The sequence below is a fragment of the Coloeus monedula genome (genome assembly GCF_965178545.1).
Source record: "Coloeus monedula genome assembly, chromosome: 12".
NCBI classification, from domain to species: domain Eukaryota; kingdom Metazoa; phylum Chordata; class Aves; order Passeriformes; family Corvidae; genus Coloeus; species Coloeus monedula.
In genome coordinates, this window is record NC_138792.1 from 2,229,888 (window position 1) to 2,257,846 (window position 27,959).

At 42.7% G+C, this 27,959-nt stretch overlaps 1 protein-coding gene across 3 annotated transcripts; it reads left to right on the forward strand.

Annotated features, from left to right (window-relative positions):
• LOC309577261 (ubiquitin carboxyl-terminal hydrolase 12-like) lies at positions 1–27,751 on the forward strand. 3 transcript variants are annotated; one of them, XM_082289145.1, is made up of 9 exons: positions 1–100; positions 12,825–12,905; positions 15,768–15,841; positions 16,652–16,878; positions 18,096–18,172; positions 19,013–19,096; positions 19,702–19,899; positions 21,864–21,942; positions 25,433–27,751. In XM_082289145.1, the coding sequence occupies exons 2-9, from the start codon at positions 12,880–12,882 to the stop codon at positions 25,532–25,534; spliced, it is 867 nt and encodes a 288-aa protein (XP_082145271.1). In that variant the 5' UTR covers positions 1–100; positions 12,825–12,879; the 3' UTR covers positions 25,535–27,751. The 3 variants fall into 3 exon arrangements, with proteins under 3 accessions (XP_082145271.1, XP_082145270.1, XP_082145272.1); XM_082289144.1 differs by having other exon boundaries at positions 7–100; positions 15,628–15,841; XM_082289146.1 differs by lacking the exons at positions 1–100; positions 12,825–12,905 and having other exon boundaries at positions 15,736–15,789.
• Positions 27,752–27,959: the final 208 nt, after the last annotated feature.

Sequence of the window (27,959 nt, forward strand, 5' to 3'; positions counted from 1 at the left end):
TGCGCAGCTGGCGCTGTCAGTCGCGGCCCAAGATGGCGGCGGCCGGGGGCGGATGGAGGCGCTGGTGACGGTGCGGAGACTCGCCGCCGTCTGTACCATGGTGAGAGCCCTCGCGGCCGCCCGGCCTCGCACAGCCGCTCCTGAAGGGCCCCCGGCGTTGTGCCCCGCGCTGAGCGGCGGGGAGGGCTCGCCCGCCGCTCCCCGGCGCCGTGCGAGCAGCAGAAGTGGTTCAAACCCATCGCTGCGGGAGGCCCCGCCGGCACCGGGTGTCTGAGGGGGCCGGGGGGGAGCGGCTGTGCCGGGGAAGGGCGAGGGGAGCGCGGGGAGCCGCGGCCGGGCTGAGTGCGGGGTGCCAGCCTGGCCGGGGCTCGCAGGGATTTGGGATAATCGGGCTCAAATCCCGGTGGGAAAAGTGTGGGGAGGCTCCGCAGAAATGCGAACTCGGCGCTCCCGGTGGGTGTGTCTGCTGCCGCCTGTGCCCCGAAATGATTTTCGGGCAGGTGGGTGCTGCCTTTCGGAGAGAAAAGGAATTATCGAGCTCTAATTGTCCTTGTGCTCAGGTCGTATTCGGTTGTTGTGATAACTAAGTTCGTTCTAAAGGTTGTTCTACTCGTTTATCAAAGCTCTGCAATTGTTCCACGTGGATGCATGTAACAGCGATCGTCCCTGCTGCCAGGGAAAGAGGCAGGCTGGTAATTGCATGATTATGCAGAATTTTTAATGAAGTTATGCTGCTGTGTAAATAGAGCCCAGCAAGTGCTTGGGCTGGCGCTGGAGCACAGCTGACTCACAGGAAAATATCGCAGCCTGTCAGTGAAACACCAAAAAGAGCGCACAGAGAACCTTCTGTGAGGATTCCCTCGGTCTGAGCTCTGGCAGGGGCTTGAATTCTTCAATTCCAGCAGAGGATCAGCCCGGGGGTGCCCCCTCTGAGCAGTTGGGTTTTCCCAGTCCCCCGTGTTCATTGCTCCAAGGGCAGTTCTCCATCTCCTTCCTGCAATCGTAGCAGGGGCTGTTGCACATCAATTTACTGGGTTTGTTTTCACCTGTGTGTAGAAGGAGCAGGATTTTCCTATTTGTTCTCCATGCCGGTGCTGACTCCCAGTTTAACTCCAGGCCCAGCTGGACTGAACCCAGTGCAAACTGGGTGTTTGCAGTTTCACAGTAACACCCCTAGCATGAGACATTCATCTTTTCAAATCCCTGGCCATGGAAACATCACTGAAAGTCTTTGGGGGAAGATTTCCCAGGACTTTATCCTTCCCTAATCTCACTAAATGGGGTTTTTTTTCAACATAATTTGTGTTTTTTAATTGCCTATCACAGACACAGGTGAGATTAAGGCTGGGAGAGGTGAGTCATGACTTTGCTGTGGAGTTCTGCACCCCAGAGGCAAGTGATTGACTCAATCCGTGGAACATTTTGGATGCATTCCTGAGATCAGCTGACTGAGAGGGCAGATGGAAGGCAGTGCATTTCCCTGGGACTGAGCAGCCAAACCTGAGCACATTCCAGTGGGATTTGTTTTCAGAGACTCTGGCTAAACCTCCCCAGCCTTGGATTCAGTTTGGTTCCTGTGCTTGCCTGGATTGTGGTTGGGATGGTGATGGAAGCTGGGCAGGTGCTTGTTGCCTCCCCCTTCCCTCCTGAAGTACTGTGGGTGTTCTTTTCCGAGCAACTTGTCCATGGTTTATCTTTGGGGAAGCAGGTTCTCCTCATTGTGCTTCAAGTGGAGAATTTGCTGTTTCAGTTCTGTGCAGAAATTGTAGAGCAGTGCTGGTAGCACTAAATAATTGAATGAAATTGGCTTCCAAATTCCTTAATTAGTCATTTAATCAAATGCTGTGGAATCTGTCAGCATCAGTGGTTTAGGTGCATGTGTAGCTTGGCTGAACTTACTGTCAATATTAACATTTTTTCCTTCAACCAGCCCAGCAAATTAAGGTTTGGGTGCTGTATTTTAAAACTGGATCAGTTTATTTGCATGTCCAGCAAGTAAAAATTCTATTTGCTTTGTCATAAAGGAATAAGAATAACCTGAGCCTCCTTTACAAAAACCTTGAAATACATGAACAAAGTCCCTTTGGGAACTGCTTTCTTCAGGATTATGCTAATCTGTAGTGATTGTACAGGACTTGACATATTTTTCTTAGTAAAATATGCAACTTTTACCAGCATTTCCAGTCATCATCTGTGCTCCAGATTGAAAAAGTGAAACCCAGGTTTGTGACATTGTCAGACCCCTCAGCATCGCAGGGACTGCTCTTCCTGACTTTGCTTCTCAGACACTCCATTCCTCTCCAGTATCTCTGTAAAAATTAAATCCAGAGCCTGAACTCATTAGCAGCCGGTAATGAGGTTTAACCTGAATCATCTCCCCCTCCCTAAAAGAACTTCCCCCGTGTTTCAGGGTGGATCAGCTCTGCTGTGCCTCAGGCTGGTGTCGTTTCCTTGGTGTGAGCACCGGCCTTTTTCCGGGATTTCACAACGCGCGCGTGGCAGCTCCAGCCTGGCAGGGACTGGGAGCTGGGACGGGTGCAGGGGTTCATTTGGATGTGACTCATTGCTTGGGGAGGCTGCTGGAAAACACATCCATGGCCAGGAGCCACTGACCCGAGCTCTGCTTCTCTGCCACCAGTTTTGTGTCCTAGCCCTGTTTGCAAGCAGCTGCAGAATTAAGGGAAATGGAAACAGAGAGCACTGCTGAGGCATTTTGCATAAAAAAAATCCACAGTTGCTGTTTCAGCAGTGTTTAAAGGGGGATCTGTGGTTCTGGGGTGAACACGTGGTCACGGGCAGGTGGGAATCCTCTCTTGGCTGAGGAGAGAGTGAGGAGGGCTGAATTCCATGGGTCTCACTGCATCCTCCGACCCAGGGTGTGTTTTCTGTGCTCTGAGACAGTTGTGGAACTGAGGTTTTGAGACAGAACTTGGGGGTTTTGTTGAATTGACAGAACTTTGGAGAAGGAGACCAGAACTTGAGAATGCAGGTGCAAAGCACAGAGCTGGGCTTTTCCTCTCTGGCAGCTTGTGAGAAGTCTGTAGTAAGCTGTGAGCAGAATGTTGTTTTTTGTAGGCAATTAGGGTCACTTCCTCTAGGTTAATGTCTAATTGTTTGTTAAACCAGTCAGACACGCCTGAAGAACTCCAATCCAGGATACAAATTGGGGGTAGCCTTCTATGCTCTGAACCAGGGCATAATTATTGACTTCGTTGCTGGAGGGGAGGTGGCTGCAGCGTTTGTAGGTCCCACATTTCCATTTCCCTCCTGAATAATTTACACCGGGCAGCTCCAGCAGGGGTGTGGTGTCCCTGGTGTGTAATGTCACCTCACTGCTGTCACCTGTAGCTGTAGGACTTTGGTTTAGCTTTATCAGAGAATTAACATTTATAACATTTATTTTTATCACTGAAAGAAGGGAGGGTAGAAGTAGAGCTGGCCAAGCAGATTTCTGTCTCCAGCAGCGCTCTGCTTCTTGACTGACTTGTTAAGCTGAAAGAGGCAAAATATTTGTCTTTGCACTTAAAACCCAGCCTGAGAATAACTGAGAATAATTGTTTTAGGGGGAGAAAGAAATACATAACCCTTTGGAAAACAGGGAGGAGGTCACTTGAAGGTTTTCCCACGTGTTGTTTGTACTCTGGTTTAATGTTGTGTGTGGTGTTGTTTGTACTCTGGTTTCATACTGTGTGTTGATGGGTGTTTATTGCTGCCTTCTCCAGATTTGGGGCTTTTGACAGTTTGGGGCTGGAAGCAAAGCCAGGCTGCAGTTCAGCTGGACCACACAGGTTCTCTTGGAACGAGCTTTAGGATTTTACAGAAGTCCTGAACACATACCTGAGCTTTCCTGCTGTTCTGGTGTGTGCTTTGATTGTCTATAAACTTATAAAATTTCATGCTTTAATTGTCCTCAGGAAAATGAGAGCTCATGAGAGATCCCAACTGTGTTGTGCCAAGGAAACTGGGCGCTACGTGGTTCATTTGTTCAAAGCAGACACTGATCATATATTAGAGGACTTCAGAGCTGCTACAATTTAAAAATGAAGTGTGAATACCTGGGGAAAGATGTTAAAATAACAGTGTAGCTTGTTCAAGAGGTGCTCTATATTACCAAATCTCTCTTGTTTGGTTCTTTAATCAGGATTTAGAGCAAATGCTTTTATTGCCTTGGATTCATCCGTGTTTACATGCACATCACTCACTGTCTTGTTGCTGTTAAAAAAGAAATGGCTTTCAGTGCTTGCTCCAGCAGATGTCAGTTTGGGGGATTCCTACACTCGCTGCCGAAATAAAGGGCAGCACTGTAGATCATTATGGTTTGTTTCTGTACTGTATTTTATATTTTCAGCTCCTTTTATAGTGGATACTTAAAGTGGGCTTGTAAAACAGATGGGGATAAACTTTGTTATGAAAGGACAAGAGGGAATGGTTTTAAACTACAAGTGGGTTGATTTAGACTAGAAAGGAAGGAATTTTTTCCATTAAGGTTGGTAAAGCACTCACACAGGTTGCCCAGAGAAGCTGTGGCTGCCCCTGGATACCTGCAGGTGTCCAAGGCACATGGGATGTGGCTTGGAGCAACCTGGGATGGGGGAAAGTGTCCCTACCCATGGCAGGGATGGCGCTGGATGGGCTCTAAGGTCCCTTCCAACCCAAACTATTCCATGATTTATCCACTTAACCTGTCCTGCACTGAGTTGTGAATATATTTCCCCATTCAGACCCATTGATTGGCCCCACAGCTGAATTTTACTGTTCTGTGTCTGTGTAATGTCTGAAGTTACAACCTATTTATAAATGAAATATAAACCTATTTATAAATCCGTGGTGTTTGGCTTCACCTTCCCTCAGCATCCACTTCCTCACTTTTCACAGCATTGTCCCTGCACTGTTTGATGTGTGAGGCTCCTGATAAAATCTTGCTGCCAGCTCACAGAAGAACAATGCTGGTAAACACTGGGCCTTGCACAGCTGGGATCTGTTTGTGATTGTTCTTTTAGGGGCCCAGAGAGCTGCAGAATCTCTGAGACCTGTGCTGGCAAAGCACCCACTCTTATGTGTGTTACTGGGTCATTAGGAGAAGCCCAAGGTCAGGAGAAATCTTGTGGGTGGAGAAATCAAGTGGATGAGCTGGGAACAGTGGTGATGTGGGAGGCAGTGGCTGAGGAGGCTTGGATGAACTGGGGTGAACTGGGAACTGGTGATGTGGGAGGCAGTGGCTGAGGAGGGGAAGGAGCTGCTGACAAAGGGCACCACTAAGCAGTGGTTCTATTTTTCCTACCCTTTCTCCTGCATCCTTTCCACATGTTCTTTTCACTGGAGCCCAGCTTTGCTATCTAATTTAAGAGCGTGAAATGAGAGGGTTTCACAAGTGTGTGTGCCTTGCTTTGCCTTTGGGAGGTGTGGATCCTGTGGACCTTGCAGGACCAGCTCCTCGTGGAATAAACATGTGCTTGGAAGAGTTTACACAGCACCCTGCATTCATTTCTTTAAAACCACTCCAATTATGGCTTCATAGGAGTAAATTTCTTTTGAAATACTGAACTTCCAAGTTTCTCTGGGTGACATGGCAGCAGTCAGGGTGCTCTGTGAGCTTTCCTCCTGCCTGGAAATGGGCACAGCCTTTCCAGGAGGAAGATTCCGTAGCATTTGGAAGCGTGAAGCCTTGGAAAGTCTGTGACACTGCTCTACCTGCTCCTTTCAAGATTATCGGTTTGTTTGGAGTGCTTATGCAGGCAAAGTGCTACAATCCAAGGCTCAATTTACAGTAATTTGTTATGCCTGGAACGACAGTCTTCCTGGATGCATGAAAAGGGAGCCTTTCAAACCCCGAGCTGACAACTCTTTTTATCTGACTTCAGTGCTCCACAGCCAAGGAGTTTTAAAGGATGGGGAAAGCAACATCTAATCAGTGTTTAGAAGACCATGACGGTGTGTTCTGTGAACTTGCAGCAATACAACCCCAATCTGCTCCATTTCCACTTCCCCCCAGGGTGATTTTAATAGTCCTGAAGCTGGAACTATTATCTCAGCAAATACAGCAAGTGCAGGCAGACATCTGCATCAGCTCATGCAGATTTCTTTCCTGAAAGGTTTTAAGTAGCTCTGGCTTGGCCTACTTGTTTTTGTTTTGTTTTTTTTTTTTCCCCTTTTTGTTTTGATTTGTGCATTCACTCTTAAAACAACTCCTCAGCAGTGGGTTTAAGCAGCTCTTCTAATCTGGAGTGCTGCACGATGGTGTCCCTTGGAGCCTTTTCTGCACAACCTGAAAGCTGCTTCCCAGCTTTTTTTAAATGGTGAATCTTCTCCTACTCTCACTTGTTGAAAAGAAACAGTCAAATGAGGTATTAGAGAGCAAGACTTGTGCACCAGGCATGTTCTGGACACTGAAATCCTTGATGTATTTTTCCCTTTTTTTTTTTTTTTTTTGCCTTTCTTTAAAGGGAAATGTCTTTTGCAGGCAGGTGCTCAGTGGGAAGCAGCTGGTTCCAGTCCAGGAGTTAGGATGGTGTGGAGTCCAAGCCAGAATATCCTTAGGGGTTTTAGTCCATCAGGCTGTTACTCCAGTGATGCTGCACAGCTTCTGGGTGTGCATCCAGCTGCAGTGAAAGGTTAGAGATACCCTGAGTTGCAAGGCTTTAATTCCTTCACTTGAACTGAGTTAGATTAATTGCAAAGAGAGGAATGCATAAAAATCAGGTAATGTGGAAATTAATATTTTGTACTGAGCTAAAAAAATAGTAATTATCCTTAAAGAAAGGCTGAATCTTCAACATTTCATGGGCTGTGTGGAGAGGGCTTTAAATTAACTGATTGTTAAAAGTGAGCTAATGGAATTAATTAGTCCTGGGTGTGTTTTAGACAGGCCTTAAAGCAGCTGAAGGCTGTAGGCAAGCATAGGGAACTAGTTCAAACAGGATACAATGAACAGATAGAAATTTTTCTGAAATTTTGGGAGACACATCCAGATGTTAAGAGTTCTCTTCTGACAATCTGCCACTGCCCACAAATGAACTGTAAGTGGAGCATCTCTGAGGGTATATATAATCTGTATCCATCTAAAGTGGTGGAGTGCCCCAAAACAAGCACAGCAAACGTAAAAAAAAAAAAAAAAAATTGACTTCTTGTAGATTTTGGCAGGATCAGTATTGAAAAAAGACCAAACTGTAAGTTTGTAGTTGTATTTTTGAAAAGATGAAAAGGTCTTTGCCATTTTAGTTATTTCCCTTGTACTTTAAGCAACTGCTTCATCCCTGTTAAAAAAAATAAATTAAAACCTCATGAAGTGTTTGTCTGACAAGTGTTTCTAAATTTCTGTGTCTGCCAATGACACCAAAGAAATCTTGAGTATTTTTTGTCATTATATTGAGCTACTGATGATTATGGAATGGTTCTAAACCCATTGGCAGTTCAAACCTGTGTAATTAGAGCCCCTCAGAGCTTGTCAGAGGTAAATGCTGTGAACTCTCAGGGCAATGGGATCTCCCCACTCGTGACTCTTTCCCTGCTTTGTGGGTTTTCCCCTCATTTTCCAGCTCCAGTGCCCCTGTGCTCACTGTTTGCTGAGCAGCAGCACAGCATTGACCTGATTATTTTGCCAAGAGCTCAGAATAACAGTGAGGATCCTGACCCAGAGCTGTGCAAAGTTTGGTGCTTTTTTTCCCTGGAGCTGCAGCAGCAGCTGCTCCATGCTCAGAAGGTCTCCTCACTCCCTTCTTTCTCTCTCCCCACATGTGCAGAGTTACCTCCAGAGCAGCAGAAGGCAGATATTTGGGAATGGAAATGTGAATTCTGTCCACATGGCAAAGCGTTAGTTCAGGGTAAAAAATGGGGTAGTCCATAGTACCAGTCCACTAAATCTCAGCCAGGGTTTGTGGTGGATCAGGATTTCACTGGAACTTAGTAAAACTCCTATTGCTGAAAAGGGAAAAGGTTGTAACTCGAAGCAGGAACCACGAGGATGCTGGAAATGTGGAATTCTCAGCTGACAGCAGCTCCCGTTCTGAGCTGTGTGGTTGTTATTATTCACTCCCAGCTTTTGTTCATCCACAGCTTCACAAAAACTCTTCAGCTCTGAGGCTTATTCTAATTTCTACCATAAAATTCATTAAATAGAATGTAGAGAAAACGGAGCACTCTTCTTCCTCCTCTCTGATTCCTGTCAGATGAGTGAATGCAGCCTATGAGCCTTTTGTCTGTAAGAGTAATTACAAATCCAGTCAGTTTAAGGTCACCAAGTATTGAAGCCCCTGGAAACTTGATACATTTGCAGTTTCTGAAATCAGTTACATCTAGGCTATGCAAAATACTCATTTTCTTTGCAGGAATAGGATTTTCTTTTTGCTAAAAAGAGCCAATGGTGCCTAATTATCCTTCTCTGTCATCTCCTTTTGGTGCTGCAGTGAGTTAAACTGGCTAAAAAACAGAAGTCTACTACTATTTATTCCACTTGCATGGTGCATTGAACTGGAAATAAATCTTTCAGACTTTGCTACTGAGCAAAAATCACTCAGAACTTACAAGATCTCTCTTCTGGTTTTTGTGGGTTATTCAGTTAAAATTTCAGGAATGCTGTGGGATCACTGCCTCAGTACAGCTTGGTTAGACAGTTCTCTCAGGTAAGGGGGTTTGAAACTGCTCTTTTCAAATCCCTTTTTGCTTTAAAAAATCCAACAAAACTTGCCTTGGCTGTTACTAGTTTAGCCCAATCCTATTTTCTCTGTATCTCATCCAGATCTGAGCATGGAATAGAATCCCAGAATTGTTTAGGTTGGAAAAGACGTCCAGGATGATGGAGTCCAACCTGACAACCCCCACCTTGTCACCAGCCCAGAACACTGAGTGCGACATCCAGTCTTTCCTTAAATTTTTACATCAAGGTGTTGGTGTGATGTCCCTCACTGTGTTGGTATGAAAAAGTGAGGAAAACTTGAATATTAACAATTCCCTCTGCTGTTGTTTGATACTTTAAAATTTGGTATATTAGATTTTTTAAGGGTGTTCTTTGTCTCTTCAATGAGCACAAACCTTCTTGGTCTTTTAATTACCTGATATGCATAAAGTAAAATGACTGCAGCTATGACAGGAAATGTTTTATTGTTGTTTTTTTGGGGATTTTCTTGGCCATTTTTAGCTGTGTGTGTTCCTGCTAAGGTGGCGAGAGTTGAGATGGGCCAGGCAGTTTTTTGTTTTCCTGTTTGGCTGATAATTCCAGAACTGAGGAGGCACAGCCAGTTCTGTGAGTGAGGATTTGAGCAGAAAAGGGCAGCTCTGAGACAACATTTGAAGTCCCGGGAACTCCCAGAAAATTGAAAATCCTGTTTGCAAGTGCTGAAACTTCCATTGTCACCTCCCCCACCAATAGGAAAGTGCTAAATTCACATCTCATTATGTGAGTAAATCACTATTACCACGTCGTTAAATGAGGAGGAAGTTTCCCTCCTTGGGTAGTTGTGTGTTGTATAAATCTGGGTTTATTCCTGCTCACAGAGCTGGGTTTGATGGTCCTGAAGCAGAGCAGCAGAACAGTTCCTTGAGAGCATTTCCGTGGACCTCACAGAAGTCAAGGATGTACTTCTGGGGTTGTTCAAATGTTGTATTTATTTGCCTTGCACCAGCAGTGAGAAGTCAGTTCTAATCTCCTGCATTCATCTTTCTATTCAGCTGTATTTTAGTTTTTAGGGTTTGCTTAGCTGTTCTCTGCCAAGCAAACTCAATTGCTATGGATGAGGGATTTTTTTCATGGCATTTCTTGGTGCTGCCACAATATGTGACATACTTTAGCAAAACCATATTGATTTTCTTACAGTTTTAGATGTTCAAAGTACCACAAGATGCAGAAAACTTTGGCTGTGGCACCACAAAGAGATGCATTTCTTAATTCCCCAAATAATAACATGAATTTCCATACTATGGACACTTGCCACTTGGGTTAGATTTTTAATTCTAGATAAGATGTGACTTTTGTGTTTCCAAAATGATGAAGTGTGGTTTGTTTCTCGTGAGCAAATATTCTTGTGAGCTGTGGCAGATGGAAAAACCTTTTAGCTGGGGTGGGAAAAGGTGTGGAACCTTCTTCTTAGGCTCCATTGCAGCAGGACATGGCTCAGGCTGGACCAGAGTTCATCTGCCCTGGGTTAATTGGCTAACTGCTAATTGAGTTGCAGAGATTCCTGATTGGGAGGAGCTGAACTTTGGCTGCAGTTCTGGAGTTTACCCCAAAACATGACCAAGTGGTGCCCTCACCATAAAGTGGATTTTTCCCCCTGCTGTATCCTTGTTGCCTTGGTTAGTGCAGTTCTCCTGGACCTTGATTCCATGGTGAATCAGCTGTGCTTCTGCCAGGGAATTATTTTTCCATGGAATGCTAGGCATTGCATTTCCTGGAGCTTTTTCAGTGTTTAATTTGCAAGTTTGCATCTTCAGAACTATTTATGATTAATCTGTGATTTTTTTGGATTCTTCCCATAATTGCTTTGAGTCCTGTTCTGGGTTTTTTATGATTTTATGGATTTAAAATGTTCTCTGGCAAGAAAATTCAGAATCCTCACACAATCCCAGAATGGTTTGGGTTGGAAGGGACCCTAAAGCTCATCCCATTCCATGGGCAGGGACACCTTCCACTGTCCCAGGTTGGTCCTACCTTGCCTTGAACACTTCCAGAGATGAGGCATCTATGACTTCAGTTGTAAATAATACATGAAATATAATTTGATTTATTAAGGAAACCTTAATTTCTGAATTGCCTCTGCACTTAATTTACCCAAATTTATAAAGTTTGGGCAGCAGATACAAGGAAACACTTGGAAAAAACTCACCTGTAACCTGTCAGGTTAAGTGGAGAGGTACAAATGGGATACAAGTTGGTGGATTGGTTGACAACCCTGGTTTATGGTGGGTTATTAAATTCTTTATAGCATAGTTTTATCAAAAATTACAATTCTTATGGTTTTATTTCTTTGTTCAGGTATTTATTCCATGTGTTGCTTTCCAACAGGAGCATTTGGGCTGTCAGGTTTCCCTGGTTCTGTGAGGTTTGGTCCCTCCTTTAATGGGCTTTTCTCCAGTGTTTCCCTAAATAATATTGGAGATCATGGAGGGGGCGAGGAAACTCCAGAGAAATTGAAACTGAACTTGACGAGCTTGCAGGATTTACAAATCCTCCTTTCCTAATCACCAAACATGCAGCATGTAAGAGCAAAACAACCTCAAGAGGAGCCAGTGCTGATTTCCAGGCTGAAAATTCTGGAATTTTCACCTTTTGTGCATTTCCATGGAATTTGGATGATCATCTCCTAAGTCAGATGAGAGCAGTGGGAGTGAAGAGCTGAGGTAGCCCTTGGAGATACCCCTGTCAGCAGATCCTCCTTGCTGATGGTTCTCCTTTTATTTAGGTTTGATTTGGGTTTTTTGGGGGAGGATAGTGGAGGGAAAAAGAGCTCCTTGGGAGCAGGGAATGGCTGCAGGGAAACAAATGAAAGAAGCTGCCTGAACTGGCACTGAGTCCTCAAAAATGTTGTGTGTGATTGCTGCTTGAGCAGAGCTCTGCATGTAAATCTGTCAGCACCTTGGGAATGCTTTGTGGGGTTTGTAGTACCCAGTTCTGAGTCTGCCTCATTTTATCTGCTTTGAGAAATGTAACTCACTGTAAATCTGATGGGGGAACATCCAACTACAACTCTTAAAGCAGGTTATTTCTTGGTTTCTCTCCTGGTTTTTAAGAACATTTTTAGTTATTTCTCTGTTAAAGACAATCTGGATGGAACTGTCCTTACAGTCTCTACTTGTGGTTTGTATTAATAGGGAGATGATTAAAATGTTTGCTCAGAGATTAAAAAGCATTGGTAGCTTCAGGGGAATAAATGAATTGAGTTATGCTGGACTGTAATTTTTGGTTTAATGCTTTTCTGAGGTGTCTGAAGGTGGCTCACCTGTGCAGAAGGATTTCTGCTTGGACAAGGTTAGAGTGACTTAGATACTTAAAACAGAATTAGGAATCCAAAGTGTTTGGATTCTACATCAGATGAGCTCAGGATTGTTGGAGCATCTGCAAGAAACATTAAAGAACAGGATGGAGAGGAATGAGGGAAGGCACCAAATCCCAAGATGTTCCCATCCATAAGGTGTTGGTGGTTTGGAAACAGAAAGAGATGCATAAATATAAATGCACTTTGAATATAGAGTGGACCAAGTTAAAATCCAAAATAAAACATTGGAATGCCTTAGCTGTTGCTTTATGTGGTGTTTTCCAGTTGTATCTAAACCAGCAAATTCCATCCTCATTGTACTGCTGGAAACTCAAGGACATGTCAAAATGCACTGTGAGCTTAATACATCACCCTGAAATAAAGGTAGCAAAGCCAAAGCACTTTCAGGTGATCTGAGACCGTGATAAAACTTTATCTCCATTCTTTTAGGGACTTGTAGTCCCACTTCGCTTGTCCATAGTATTTTGCAAAAGAAAGGTAGAAAATTACAGGATAAATTTATTTTTACAGCGTATTCTTGACTAAATTAAGTTGCTCTTTCTAGGTCACTGTGGCTAACCTGGTGTTTTAAGTGAGAACAGTTGATTGTGTTAATTTTCAAATAAACTGAAATGCAGAAAACCCTTCTGTTAGATCAGATAATTCCGGCTGATGGAGTTGAGATTTGAAATGAAACCTTGGTACATTTTTGATAATAGAGCATCGTATTCATTTAATTCTGAAAAATTCAGCGAACACAAGGTGCTGATTTTCAATGGAAGTAAATTCTTTCCTAATCTTTGGGGTTTTTTAGGAAATTCGTATTTTCTCTAACATAAACATTGGTTTTTTTTGTAGGGCGCCAATGCCTCTGCTTTGGAGAAAGAGATTGGTCCTGAGCAGTTCCCTGTGAATGAGCATTATTTTGGCTTGGTCAATGTAAGTGAATTTTCGGTGTTTGAAATGCTGGTTTTTAATTCATATCCTAATTTGGAGCTTAACAGGATTCTCTGAGAACTCAATTGATGAGCACTTCTCACTTAGAGTGGGACTGAGCATAGACACCACATCCTGCAGCGTGGTTATTAACCAAGCTATCATTTCATCTGAAACACAGAAAAATAAGTGTATTTCTTGTAAAGTCTGTGAGAGAACCCTTCCTACTCTGGTACATTTCTAATTCTAAGATTCTAATGTTTAGCTGGAAAGTGGGAGCTGATAAAGTGTGTCCATTGTTCATATGCTGTTCCAGAGAAGATTTTACACTGATGCTGCAGTGCAGGGGAGGTTTTAAAATAAAAATGTGTTATTTTTCTAAAAACACCCTTCTCGTGGGAGAAGTGGCAGTTTTTATGCAAGAGATGAATGACATAGACTGGGTGGATAATTCCTTCGTGTAGTAATACTCCTTTTGGATTTTTGGCAGCCTGGTGTAGCCATGAACCCTCCAAAAAGCTGCATTTTTGCATCTGTCAGTTTGTGTGGCTCTGGGCTGGAGCTGTGGGGCAGCAACTGTGCAGAGAGGATGTTGCTCCTGAGTTAGTTCAGAGCAGCAGTGGTTCTGTGGCATCTTATTTATGATGGGAAAATGCAATTTTGGCATAACTCACTGGGAACAGAATTACATTTCTGTGTGCTGGTCATCAAGGTTGTGTTGAAAGCTGGGAGATGCTCCATCTCTTCACACTCCAAGTAAGGCCAACTAAGTGGTATTTATTGAGCTCATTAGAGACCCCGTTAATAGACTTTGTGTGTGTTTCTAGCAGTTTATATTTCAGACACCCAGCTATCCAAACACACAGAATTCTGTTCCTTAAGTAGGGTGTTGATGGCCATTCCCGAGCTGCTGAGGTTTGCACTGTAATGGCAAAAATGGAAGGCATCTCCAATTGTAACAGAAATAGCAGAGCACTGAATGGTGTGAAGAGGAAAAACAGCATCCTAAAAATAACCAGAATTGTTAGAACCACATCCATTCTCTGTTTTGAAGGGTAAAATATGACTAATGCTGTTGTGCTTCATTTCTTGCAACTGGCTTTTTCAGGGTGCTTGTTCTCACGCCGTTGTTCTGCTGAGCTTTTTCCGAAGTTATTTCTGGTTCTTTCACGATTTGGAATTAATTGGAGCATTTTAAAGAGGGCAATTTCATGGCTTCAGCATCAGTGCTGTTAAATGTGTGGTTGTGTGCACGCAGGTGTTGAACTTGTGGGCAATGGAGGCCCAAACTTGAGGGTTGAATAGTTATTTAATTTTTGGATCAGTGAGCTAAACCAACCTGGCTCTGTTAAACTGTGTCTAAAGCCACTGCAGAATATGTGGGAGAAGGGAACAGCCTGTTAAAATAGTCTATATGCACTATAGCACAAGAGGGATGGAACAACAGTGTCATTCCAGAATTTCATCTCAGTCTTCATTTTAAGAAGCTCCTATCTTCAAATAAGCCTTCAAACTTAGGCTCCCTATTTTGTGTTGTGTGCAAATTTATTTAGCGTGATGCTTCTTTGTTTTTCTGGGTCACTAACAAGCATCTGAGTGATTCTCTCTCCTAATTCATGTGTTTGTTTAGTTCCATATTTATTTTCCTCGTGTCAATAAGTTTTAACTGTTGTTCCCTGTTGTTTGCATATGGTATCAATCAATGTTACTGGAGCTCTAATCTGGGACCTTTTGAGCTGTATGAATTAAGCTGTTCATTTGCTGTTTCAGTCAAAGTGGTTATTAGCTTGAAGCCGTTCTGCTGCAGTAATCACACCAAATGTGGGTGAACAGTGGCCGTGTCTCCGAGCACGACTCTGTTCTGTAGGCAGATTTTTATGCTTTTTTGGTTTATTTAAAATACGTTGCTCTTGGGATGCAGAACCTCGTTACCAGCATAGCTGGGGACTGGCAAACCCAGAATTTGTTTCCCTTTTTTGAAGCAGCAGCACAATAAATTGCAGAGCAGCAGCTCTGAAGCCGTGGTGTGGTGTTGGGGCTGATAAGCTGATATCGTGGTGTGCCTCCCTGCTCAGCCATGGGGAGCTGCTTCTGCAAGGCCTTATCTCTGCCCTGGCACTGCCTTCAGACAGGCCAGATGCAAACCAGCTGCTCTGTGCATTGCCCTGCATCATATGCTGTTCAAAACATTCCATTATGAGCAGGAAATACTGATTTTATTATTAATTTATAATATGTTTTGCCCCTGGGTTTGGCTCCGTTGGTCAGAGCAGTGCTGATAATGCCGAGGCTGTGGGTTTGATCCCTGTATGGGCTGTTCACATAAGAGTTGGACTCAGTGATCCTTGGGGGTCCCTTTCAGCTCAGAATATTCTGTGAAATTTGTTATTTATTTATTTTGGCCTTTCCTCTCCCCAGCAGGCTCTCCTCTCTCAGAATGAGTAGGGCTGTGTCCAGAAATTCTGATTCTCTGATGAGCCCTTAATTACTTTTTCTGTGTATTCCCAGTATCCTGTGGCTGTTGCCTCCTCTCCCTTCCCTCGCTGACACAAGGCTCAGCCTTTCCCCCCATTCCAACCAGTATTCCCCAGTAAATGAGCTCTGCCAGGTGACTTCTCCAGTTTCACTGTGTGACACTCTTAATGAACAACCTCTTGCTGTCGTTTCTTTTTGCCAACCCTAATCCAAGCCCCTTTGTTTTCCTTCTGTTCTGTTTTTTGACCAGTTCGGCAATACCTGCTACTGCAACTCGGTCTTACAGGCACTTTATTTTTGTCGGCCATTTCGGGAAAAAGTTTTGGCATACAAGGTGCAGCCTCGAAAGAAGGAAAGCCTCCTGACCTGCCTCTCTGATCTCTTCAACAGTATTGCCACGCAAAAGAAGAAGGTGGGAGTCATCCCACCCAAGAAATTTATTTCCCGATTGAGGAAAGAAAATGGTAAATGAATAAATGAGGGGTTTTTTTTAGTGCATTTTTAAGCGTGTCAAATGTTAAACTCAGGTTTCTTTTGGAGCCCAAATTGTGAAGTTTTAGCAGGTTTCTTGAAGATTTTTGCGGTGTGAAGTTCGCCACTTCTGTGCTTGTCCTGTGAGTTTGTCCTTATCTCAGTATCTGTGTTTCTGGACTTGCACACGTCCAGATATTCCACACTGGCATCGTGTTCCCTAGAGGAACAAGTCAGCACACTCCAGGTCATTGCTCCAGGCTGTCACGAACTCTCAGAGGAGACCCAGCCACTCACAGCCTGTTCTTTGCATTTGTGGTAGGATAAATTCCTTAGGATCAGAACCAGTGGTTATTTCCCAGGGCTGTTTGGTGAGGAAAAGTTCTGGCTGTTGATTTATCCTCTCTACTTGAACTTGAAAAGATAACAAACTTCCAGTAGGGGATTTTTGCCCCTTGATGCTGGACTTAATGAGCTAGTGGCCCAAGGAACATGTCTGTATTTCTTTATTTCCCACCCTTTCCAAAGAAAAGAAGAAAATAAACTACAAAAAAACCCCAAACCAATCATGGTTTTCTTCAGTTCTGAGAAATGCCCGAGCTAAGTTTCCTTTATGGTGTTTTTCAGCTGTTTGTTGCAACCTGAGGATAATCATTGAGAGAACAACAAAGTGTAATTCTTCCCAAACTCACCAGTGTCACCAGAGCTGTATGACAGGGGACAGGAGGGAAGGGAAAACAGCAGTGACCTGGCATCAGGAATTGTCTGTAGTTGCTCATTCTCCTCCCTCTCTTCCTTTCCAGAATTGTTTGATAATTACATGCAGCAGGATGCACACGAATTCCTAAACTACCTACTGAACACTATTGCTGACTTACTCCAAGAGGAGAAAAAGCAGGAGAAGCAGAATGGGAAGCTCCAGAATGGCAGCATTGAGAGTGAAGAAGGAGACAAGCCTGATCTGACGTGGGTCCATGAAATCTTCCAAGGAACACTAACCAATGAAACCAGATGTCTTAACTGTGAGGCTGTACGTGCACAAGCAAACCACACCTCTTAGCTTTCTCCCAGCTTCTGGATTGTTTTCCCTAACACTGAGCACCCTTTTTCATTTATTAGGGTAGATGAAATTGCACTGTCTCTTTTAAAATATGGAGCATAGCCTATTTTAGGACTGTATCAGCTCTATGTTCAAAGCAATGCTCATTAAGGTATGTTGCCCAGAAAAAGCCCAGTGTTTTCCCTGTTCCTCCTCCCTGTTTCCATCGAGGCAGCTGCACCTGGCTGATCCAAGCTGCCTTTTTGTCTCCATGTTATTCCCTGTGTCAGTGATTGAGAGTTTATGTTGTGTTTCTACATGAGAGTTGCTCTTAGTTGAACTCTGGGATGAACTGAGTTGCTTGAACTGGAATTCTGTGCTTGGTGCTGGTCTTTGGCCACTCTATTTGAGAGCAAAAAAAAGTGCCATGAAATCTAGAATTAGAGCCACACCACCTTCAGACCAGGGATTTGTAGTTAAGTCATATGCTCTGATTTAATGGTGCTAAAAAAAAATGAAAACCCAGATGGGGAGAGAAATAAAAGAACCAAGAAGTGATTACAACAGAAAAAACTGTTCTTGGCGTTTAAAATCTAAAGTTATGGCTATGTGGTGAGGAGAAGCTTTAAAAATGACATTAATAGGATTCTGTCTCAAGAATTTTACAGTGAAATGTGACTGTTCCACAAATGGAAAGATGGTTTTCCTCCCTGCTAGCCCATTTAATTGAAGAGCCATCTGCCTGTTTCTGCCTTGCCTCTGAGTATTGACTGTTAGACCCTGAAATGCAGCAGAAAGCTGGATCAGGCTGCAGAGAAAATGGAATGTGGTTAAAGCTTCTCCAGTGAGAGCTCTGAGTGGTTAAAACTGGGGTTTGCCAGTGAAATAATCAGATGTGGCTTGAAGTCTCAAGGGGGAGAGATGTTTCATGAGAAAGGGTTTGGGGTTTTGTGCTTTTTTTTTCCATGGGTTTTTGGTTTGGTTTTGTTATTGTTGCTTTTTTTTTTTCTTATTTTTTTAATGCTCCTCTTCGGATTTTAACACCACGTCAGGTTATTTAATCAGTTTTAGTTTACCCCAAGAAAAGGCCTCTGTGTGTGTGTGTACATTTCTTTTTAATCACGTTGCACCATGCCAGAAATGGTTAAAAGAAATCTGCCAGCTCTAAATTGTTACCAAATATCTCTTCTTATTATTTTTTTTTCAAGGTTAGTAGCAAAGATGAGGACTTTCTGGACCTCTCGGTTGATGTGGAACAAAATACATCAATTACACACTGTCTAAGGTAAACAGAATTCTTTGGGAATGGAAAAAATACCTGTCCTGGTCAGAAGGAAAGAGCCTGGATTAGTTGTTCTCTCATGCAGCAGTTGTAGGCTTTGAGATGTGGTAAAATGTTGGGAGTTTTGGAAGGTTTCTTAGTGGGTTTTAGTAGTTAATGAGCACTAGTGGTGGCTAAGATTGATTTTCACTTTCTTTTATGGGGATTTGAATTTGTTACATCACCCAATCAGGCTTTATCAAAAATAAACATGCTGTGTTTGGTTTCACACTAAATTCTTGATTATTTTAATATTCTTACTGAATTTTAGTCTCCTGGCCCTGATGTTTAGGGTCAGTTTTGTTTTTCCTGATAGACTTTTGCTCCGTGTGTTTGTCTGCTAGCTCCAAGGCTTATCAGCTGCTTGGATATTTAATTTGCATACAGCATCTGGCTATTTAATAGCTGATAATGGATCTGTAATTGCTGGGAGCTGAAGGATAATCCAGACTTTGCTACTTAATGGCTGTAGATGTGAACATTTAATTTCTGCCGCTAAAGAAAACATGGAATGGCTACTGATGGAAACAAAACTCAATCACCTTATTGCTGTTTATTACCTTTCCTAGCCAGAAAATAGGCAGTTAATACTTGAGGGTGTAAGTTCCAGATTTTTCCAGCTGAACATAGTTGCTGCATCCCAGGAGCGAGACAAGTACACCTCAAATGGCTCTGGGAGCACCATGAGTGAAAGGAGCTTCATCCTCTGTGTGTTGTTTGGGGCTTTTTTCAGCTTTATCAGCAATAGCTTTTACCTGGATGCTCTGGAATGTCCCTGCTTATGCCATTCTCTGATTTCCACAGGGGATTTAGTAACACTGAGACTCTATGCAGTGAATACAAATACTATTGTGAGCAGTGCCGCAGCAAACAGGAGGCACAGAAGAGGTAAGGGCCAAATATTCAGGCTGAGGGAGATGTTGTCTTAAAATTTCTGGGCGAATACACCTGGTGAATTCAGGAAAAAGAAAAGGTAAGATTGTCTGGGTCTGTATTTGGTGAAGGAGAAGTGGAGAGACCAAGTAACTTCATGGCAGCCTCATCATGAGGAGATTAATCCTGTGTTTCTCCCAGAAGAGTTTCTGTCTGGTGCTTCCACACATCTACATTTTCCCCAGTTAGCATTAATCAGCTTAAAGCCACTGGAAAACATCCCATCTGCTTTGTCTGTGAGCACTGGATACAGAAAAACCTTCTTTTTCCCCTCAGACTTGGTCACAGCCAGAGCAGCAACACTGATTTTTTTCCAGCTTTTTCTTCCCATTGATTGGTGAAAAGCTGATATTGTCCTGCATTCAGATGTCAGTTGTGCTGTTAATAATTTGGAATAAATATTTCTCCCTAAGTGAGAAAACCCAGCATTTTAAACATTTTACCAACATTTTGGATGCCTTTTACGACGCTTCTCCATAACGAAGCCGTTCTTGAGCAAAGCTTTATTTGGGGTGATTCACTAATCCTTCTCTTTGTCCCATTCTATTCTTGTGCTGCAGAATGAGGGTGAAAAAGCTGCCCATGATCCTGGCTCTGCACTTGAAGAGGTTCAAATACATGGACCAGCTGCACCGCTACACCAAGCTCTCCTACAGGGTGGTGTTTCCCCTGGAGCTGCGGCTCTTCAACACCTCGGGGGATGCCACCAACCCCGACAGGATGTACGACCTGGTGGCCGTGGTGGTCCACTGTGGCAGGTACTTCTGCACATTCCTTGCCTTTCTTTGGAATTCTAAAGGAATCTCTCATCCCTGAGCTGTTCCATCGCACTGCTTGGCGGTGCCGGAGCGTTTAGAGCTGGTTGGTTGGAAGTATTCTTATTTTTTTTTTTTTTAATTTCTGTCTTTTTTACTACCTTTTTTACTGTTTTAAATTTTACTTCGAAGTTTTACTCTTTTCAGTTTTACTTTACAGGCTAAGATTTGTCATTTTAGCAGCACAGTGACACATCAGACAAGTTCTTTCTTTGAGCTGTAGCAAAGAGCAATCATTAAAAAACCCCAAAATAACAAAAAAACCCCACCCCTAACCTTGCTTTCCAGGAAATCTACATGGAATAAAAAGAAATCTTGGAAAAACACCTACTAAAATAGAAATAGATTATGTTTTTCATGTTGCTGCTGCCTAAACCCTTGAAGTTTCTTTAGAAGCTGGTGCCATCATGTGGAATAAACTGTGCACTGCTGAATTTTTAAATATCCTTATTTTCTTCATTAAATTTCAGTTTTAGCAGCTTCAGTTCTGGTTTTAAAAGCAAAGGGGAAAAACTTTTAAGCATTTTAGGGAAAAAAGCCCTCATAGAAGGGGAAAAATTATTTCTAACTGCCTTCAGGAAGTGTGAGCTTTAAAGTGATCAGTTTTACAGCACATAAATGTTTTGAAACATCTTTGTGAGGAGCAAAATGCAAAGAATGCATAGATTTAGTATAAATAAACTTGATATAATTCTAGAAGATTCTTGTTGTGGTGCAGTTGTAGTGATTATTTAATTTTTTTCATTTTAGGATCTCATCCAATGCGTTTTCTTGGGTAGTTTTTAATTTGCCATACCTGTGCCTACACTTATATGTTTGGATAATGGTGATTAATAATTCACATTCTGAAATGCTTTTGCTTTTTCTTCTCAAACCTTTTATCCTGTGTGGGGTTTTTAGGACCCCTGTAACTCACCTGCTCTCAATTCTTACTGGGAACTTAGCAAAGGCTTGAGATAAATGAGATTTTCTAAATATTTTGAGTTCTCAGAACTTGTTTGAAATATTTTGAGCTTAGAGTTTTATATTTTTATTTAGTTGCCCTAAAGAAAGGAATTTCATTCTTGGAATAGTGTTGGATATTGTGTTTATCAATAATTCTGGAAGGACTGGAGACTTTCTTTTGCCTAAAACTGCTACAAATACTGGGGTTTTTAAAGCCTTATGTTGATCCTAAGGAAAGAATAAAGCTGGGAAGAGGGAGTATTTTTTTCCCACTGTATCCCTGGGCTGTTTTCTCAGGATTTGAGGTCAGTAAATTGTAATTTTCCATCCATGTGGTTCCTTATCTCAAACCAGTCCCTTCCCAGGGCAGCCTGCCTGCCTTTATTCTTGGAATTAGGTCATTTTATTGGCCCTTCCCTTCCAGGTAAATCTTTGGGATGTGGGCAGTGGGATTGGACTGGAAACTTCCATGAGAAAAGTGGGAAGAGCACTCACAGAAGGTCTGGCTGTGGTCAGGCACAGGTTAAACCACACTGAGAATGAAAGGAATTCCTGCTGTGAAATATTTCAGACCTGATTAAATTCAAAACTTAATTAACAGTAGTCAAAACAGTCAGCAGTGGTGAATGCAACAAAACAGAGATTGAAATATTATTAATTTTGTTTTTTAAAATCTATGAATGGTGAGATGAAATATTTACGGAATAAAAACATGGAATATTTATTTTATGTATGTGTTTTGAATGTGTTGTGTTTTGAATGTGTTGTATTTTCAAGTAGCCAAGAGCGACATTTTAATTGAAGCAATTTGGCAAAAATCTAAGAACCTAACCTAAAAAATCTGAAATCTGATAAGCAGCATTATGGGAAGAGCTGGGAAGTGGAGCTGGGACAGCCAGAGGTGGATGCTGGGGAGGGAAGTGGCTCCTGGATAATGAATTCTCAATCCCTTTTCCCTGCAGTGGCCCAAACCGTGGGCATTACATCACCATCGTGAAGAGCCACGGCTTCTGGTTGCTGTTTGATGATGACATTGTAGAGGTGGGTAAGGAACAACAAAACTCTTTCAAAAAACTCTGCTTTCAGCCCATTTTTAGGCTCCTTTCCATTGCTAACTTGTGTTTCGTTGCTTCTCACTTTTTTTGGGTCAGTTTTCACCAACGAATTGTAGAACAAAATTATTTTTAGTGATGATGTTGAAACAGCTCAAGCAAATTTTTCCTTTCCTGCCAACATATCTGTAAAGGCTAACATCCACAATATTTATACATCCATGTATTTCACATAATTATTAAGCAAACATCAAACAGTAGAACAAATGCCACAGCAGAGCTGCTTTTTGTAAAGATGAAGAGCTTTGTTTGTCTCAGAGATCCCATGGTCAAGGCCTGATTAAGTGTCTAAATATCAAAAGCCATGCTTGTGTTGCAATAAAAATGTGGGACATTCCTCATTTTTAGTTTTTTACAATCTTTGCGTAGTTTTGAGCATCAGGGGTGGCTTCCCAGTGTGTGTGTGATGTCAACAGTCCCCTTTCTCCCATTTTTATATTTTTGGGGTCATTTTCCTCTGTTTCTGTCATGGGCCAAGCACAGAATTGTGTCACCTAATTCTGGAAATAGTGTTCACCTCAATATTTTAAAATGCAAGTATTCTCTGTCTTTTCCATCCAGGAGATGAACTTTACATTTTAAAAGATGTAACACAACCATCCTCTCATTCTGTATTTGTTTCCTAGCAGCCACTTCTATGTTGCATCTTCACTTCTAGGGCAAAACCAAATTTCTGTTTTATCTGCAAACACTGTTGGCACTTTCATAGATGTGCCAAAAATGGCTTTGAAATAAGTGCTGTCTGTTATTGGGCAGTAAATCCAAGGAGCTGTCCTGGAAAAAAACCCACATTTTTCCTTTATGTTGCTTTTCTGTCTTTAATCATGACTTGCTGTTTTTTTCAAGTTCATCTTCTTTCTTAGAATTTCTTTAAAATGCTATAAAAATCAAGCTCTTTGCAGGGTTAACATTCTAGGTCTGGCTACCTCACAAAGCAGACCTGAGGAGGTGAGTGCAAAGCTCTTGTTCCAGATACTGCAGCTGAAAGCCCAGGAAAAGGCCTTTCCACCCGAAATACAAAAAGCTTTATTGCATTTTTTGGCAAGTGATGTGAATGAACAGCTCCAAACTGAAAAGAGGAAGGAGTTTGTCCTCATTACCCACTAAATGTCAGCAGTGGGGAAGGCAGATTTATTTGCCTGTTAGGATTTCGTTAGAGGGCCAACTCTCAATTAAATTGGAGATTGACGATCACCAAACATTCCTGCAGCATATGTGGGAAAGCAGCAAATCCAGGGGGCAAATCAGTCCAAGGGGCATCCTGAGCCAAGCAAAATGAATTGAGAAACCTGAGTCAATGAGCTCTGGCTAATTTGAATTTGACATTTGTCACCAGAGCAGCCAGGGGATGCATCCCAGTGCCAGTGTTTACCTGGAAACATCCATCCATGGAGCTCTCCACACTGAGAGGAGGCAGAGAATGGCTTCATGGCTTTGCTTAAAAGATAACTCCGAGATTTGAATGCTGGGAATGGGATTCCAGAATTGGATTTGGTTTGGAGAACCAGAATGGGTGTCTGGAAATGAGCAAAGGATGTTTAACCTCAGTTAATAAGAAACATCATTTTTAATGCCAAGTGAGGCTGCAGCATCCTGAAAGTTGTAGCTTTAGAGTGACAACCATTCCCCTAAATCTACAACTGGGGAAAACCATATCTGGTCAAGTAAGAATGGGAAGAATAGAATCTGTATAATCCCCTTTCAGTTCCACTCTGTTTTCTGGGATAGTGAAATTAAAGAAGGAAGTCAGTTTTGCTGCGCTGAAACTAAAAATATCTGTGGCATGAATTAATGTGGATCAAATGTTGGAGTTGCATTCAGAATGAGTAGTGGAAATAGGCTTGATTGCATGGCAAGTGAGTTGGCACTTAAAATAAAACGTGTTTGACTTGTCTGCTAAATATACTGCAGGAGCTGAGGCGTGTTCTTTCACTGTATTCCTGTTCAAATGTGCCTCTCCCAGTCTGTAGTAATGTTAATAAATGGTGTGAAAATGTAGCGGCCTCAGGTGGGGGTTTCAGCTTCCCCTCACTCCTTGGATGGAGAAAAGACAAAACATCTCTTTGGGGGTTTTTTTCCCCCCCTCTTAGGTGTTTAACAAAACTCTTCCAGAGAGAATTTCTGCAGTTGGTGCATCTTCTGAAAACTCATGTCTGGTTTTTCTTGTGCTGGGAAAAAGCTGGGAAAGGCTGGTCCCAGCTCAGCAGTGCCACGTGGAGAAGGCAGTGCTGCTCAGCTCGTGGTGATGCCAAAATCTGGTCAGTGAGCAGTGATTTCACATTCTCCAAATGGGTTCTGCAGCTGAGGAGGCTCCTGCTGGAGGCACAGCAGGGTCCCTTTCTTCTAAGATGTAATCACAGGTTGGTCTCTGCTCCTCCTGAGCAGGGCAGGTGTTCAACCCAGAGCTTCTTGTGTTCGGAACATTTCTTTATTTCCTCAACTTAATTCCTTGGAAATAACAGGGAACTTGAGGCTCATCTCCTCGACAAATTCAGACCTCTCATTTTTGTGGATCCAGAGTCCTAAAGGTATTTAAAAACTCCATCCCAGTGGAGTGCTGAGCAGCACAGGTGCCTGGGAATATTTTATTCCAGTCTCTGGACTGCAGGATCCCATTCACTGATGGGAAGCCAGTTGTGCTCAGGAGCAGGATCAGGGCATGGAGAACCTACATCTTTAAAACCCCTTTAAAATGCCCTCCAGTTGCTGGTGGGAGTATGAGAACAAAACAGCTTTTCTGCACATAGGTCACAGATTGAAATATAAGCAGATTTTAATTCTATTAGTACAGCAAATCATCATTTTTCTTGCAACACAAACTTGTGATAATATTCCAGAAGGCTGTGCCAGGTAGGAAAAGTCTCTTATGGCCAAAGATCATAATTAGATGAGATTCACAGAACTCAGGTAGCACTTGCAGGACTTCTCTCCCTAAAAGGCTCACAGTAACTTTGAAATCTGGGAGTTATTGTAGCTGGATTTTCAATCTACGCTACATGTACTTGCAGCTGTGCAAAAACCTTCTTGCCTGATTAGTGACTGCTTTTTTTAATTATAAAATAATTCAATTATAAAATACTCAGGCAAGGTACCACCAGTCAGAAAAGCAAATATAAAAATGTCATGTGGTCTTTTAAGGATACATTTTCATGGATCACTTGTTTTGTAGTCTGGCTTAAGAGTGCATCCCTTCTGAGAAGTTTCTATTTCGTCCTGATTTCCTGGTTTTTTCAACAGTCAATAAGTTATTAAGTGGGAAAAAATGTTTTGTTGGATTGAATGGTGTTGAAATGTCACTGTGTCAACACTGCATGGCTTTCCAGATCTCCTCCGAGAACTGGGAATAATGGTTTATCTGAGAAAAGGCTTTTAGGGTGGTGTTGTGATTGAAGCTAATTAAAACTTCCATTAATTTTCAGAAAATTGACGCCCAGGCCATTGAAGAATTCTATGGTTTAACATCAGACATTTCCAAAAACTCCGAATCTGGATACATCCTCTTCTACCAGTCCAGGGACTGAGACAAGAGACACAAGATGGACACAAGGAAAAAGGGATCAAGCTATGTCCGAGTGGAACGGATTTGTGCCAGCAGAAGCAGTTCCTCGGTGTTGCTGTAGGACCAGGACAGACCCAGGGGGGAGGAGAGAGCTCCCTCCCTGCCCTTTTTGGAGGATTAGTGCTGAACTGCCGTAACAAGAAGAGCTTTTGTTCCAGTTTTCTTTCTGGGCTTTTTTTTTTACGTGCTATCTTCCAAAATCTGTGTTACCTCTACTTGAAACCCGGCTGCTTATTTGTTCATGAACTCAAGAAGAGATTTCAAAGTAGCATTGTAGGATTTTTACCATTTAAAGTTGGCCTGAGGCTATACCTTGGTTTCTGCCACCGTTTTTCTGTATTTTAGCAGAACGATTTCAATATTCAGTGTCAGCTGAAGGCATATTTTAGGATATGAGCAGCAGCTGGTTGCTGGATATTTTTGGTGACTCAGACTTGAGAAGCAGTACAAAGCTAAGACATATTGGAAATGTCAAGTCTGTAATTTTTATAAAGAAAAAGCAGACAAACCCCTCTCTCTGCAGCATTGTAAACCTCCCCATCCTGCATTCTCTTGGCTTTAGAGAACACCAACAGCACTGCTTCTTTTTGTACTGCTCTGATTTGTGCTGTTTGTTTCTCCTGCAGAAGGCAGAGAACTGTCTCCATATGCAGCCTCTCCTGCTGTGCATTTCCCTTTGGAAGCAGCAGTTTTGCCTCCAGGCCCCTTTGCTGCAGGTTCCAGGGGAGCAGAGCAGCCCTTACCTGTCAAAGACCATCTCTGCCGTAGAAAAGTTGGGAGTTCCAGCCTTTCTTGGAGCTGTTGCATAAACCAAAAGTGCCCTCATTCTGAAGCAGGATCTGTTCCACATTTCACTCAATTCCCAGGAAACTGATGCCAAGTTGCATTTTGAATCTATGCTAATCCACAGAAACAGCACTAACGGGGAAGGGTTAACCAAGGGAAGGGGTGTTTGGGGAACTAATCCAGGAGTTCTGAGTCTTCAAGGTAATGAACAGGTGAGAAGGAAAACCAACCAACCAACCCACCAGCCATTACCTGGTCAGTGTTCCAGTCACTGGTGGTGATGTTTGTCTCCATCTGGGAACCTAACACCCCCTAAAACGCTTCTGATTGATTTACCTCTCTAGGCCTTGCTTCCCAGGGGAAATTGTTGGTCTTTTGAAGACTGAAATGAAGCAATTCTTATCCGTTACTGTGTATATATTATAATCTCAAGGATAACTAGGAAGAAAAGACTAAGGAAGTTTGTGAGAAATCTCAGCAAATCTTGTGCAAGTTTCTTTTGGAGAAGTCCTGTTGCTGTGCCAAAGCTTGTCACAGCTGGCTCCAGCCTCCCAGTGGGAATGAGTTTTGCTGTCCTCACCTGCTGGGTCCCTGAGCTGTGTGTCCTCAGTGTGGCTGTTCCAGCACAGCCCCTCATCTGTCCCCAGTGCTCGTTGTTCTTGAGGATCTTTAACTTATGCAATTCTGTGGCTTGTGCAGGATATTCAATATTTTACCAAAACACTGTCCTCAGGAAAGCAGCGTTCCACAGTTCCTCGTGCTGCCTGTGTCTGTTCCTTCCTCTCATGACCACAAACGTGATGTTTAGCAATTAACTCCTGCCTTCAAAATGCAAATGAACCATTGCCATCGTATTCCAGCCGGGTGCAGCTTCCATTCTCCTGGCACGTAAAATATGGACATTGGGTTTTTTAAATTATTTTTTATTATACAGAGTTCTGTCATTTTGAGAGACACATTCAACAGCAGCAAATGTTCTTGTCATCTTGTTCCTGTTGTGTGACAATTGTTCCTGGCTAAGAGTCTTCTCCCCTTCTCCACACACAAGCTGTGAGTCCTCTCCTGGTGATGCCACCAGAAGATTATCACTGAGTCTTGCAAAAAAATGAAGAAAAAAAAAAGAGAGCACTGAGTTAAAAATAATCTAAACAGTAAATACAGAAAGTAATGTAGTACACTAGACATGTATTTTGTATATCTGGTGATACCTTTTTACAAATAAAATACCTGACTGAGAGATAATATTGAAAGATATATGCTATAGATTAAAACCTGTTAAAAGTGCACTTTTGCTACAGATTTATAAGGAGACTAAAAGGAATTAAATGGGAAGAGAATGGCGTATTGTTACTTCTGTATAATAAATGACCCCACCTGTCTCCAATAAAGGTCATTATGGTCAAACCCAAAGGCTGCTCCTTGAATGTCACTCCAAGGCAAAATTTCAGCCCTCAACTTCTCCCATCCCTGAGGGATCCTGGCTCTCCTGGATCCGTGTAACCTGGGCAGAAGTGGGTGAGAGCAGGAGACTTTAACAATTGAGTGTCAGAGATTGTAACTGCTGTGCTGGGAAAGCAGCGAGGGGTTACCCAGGGCCTCTC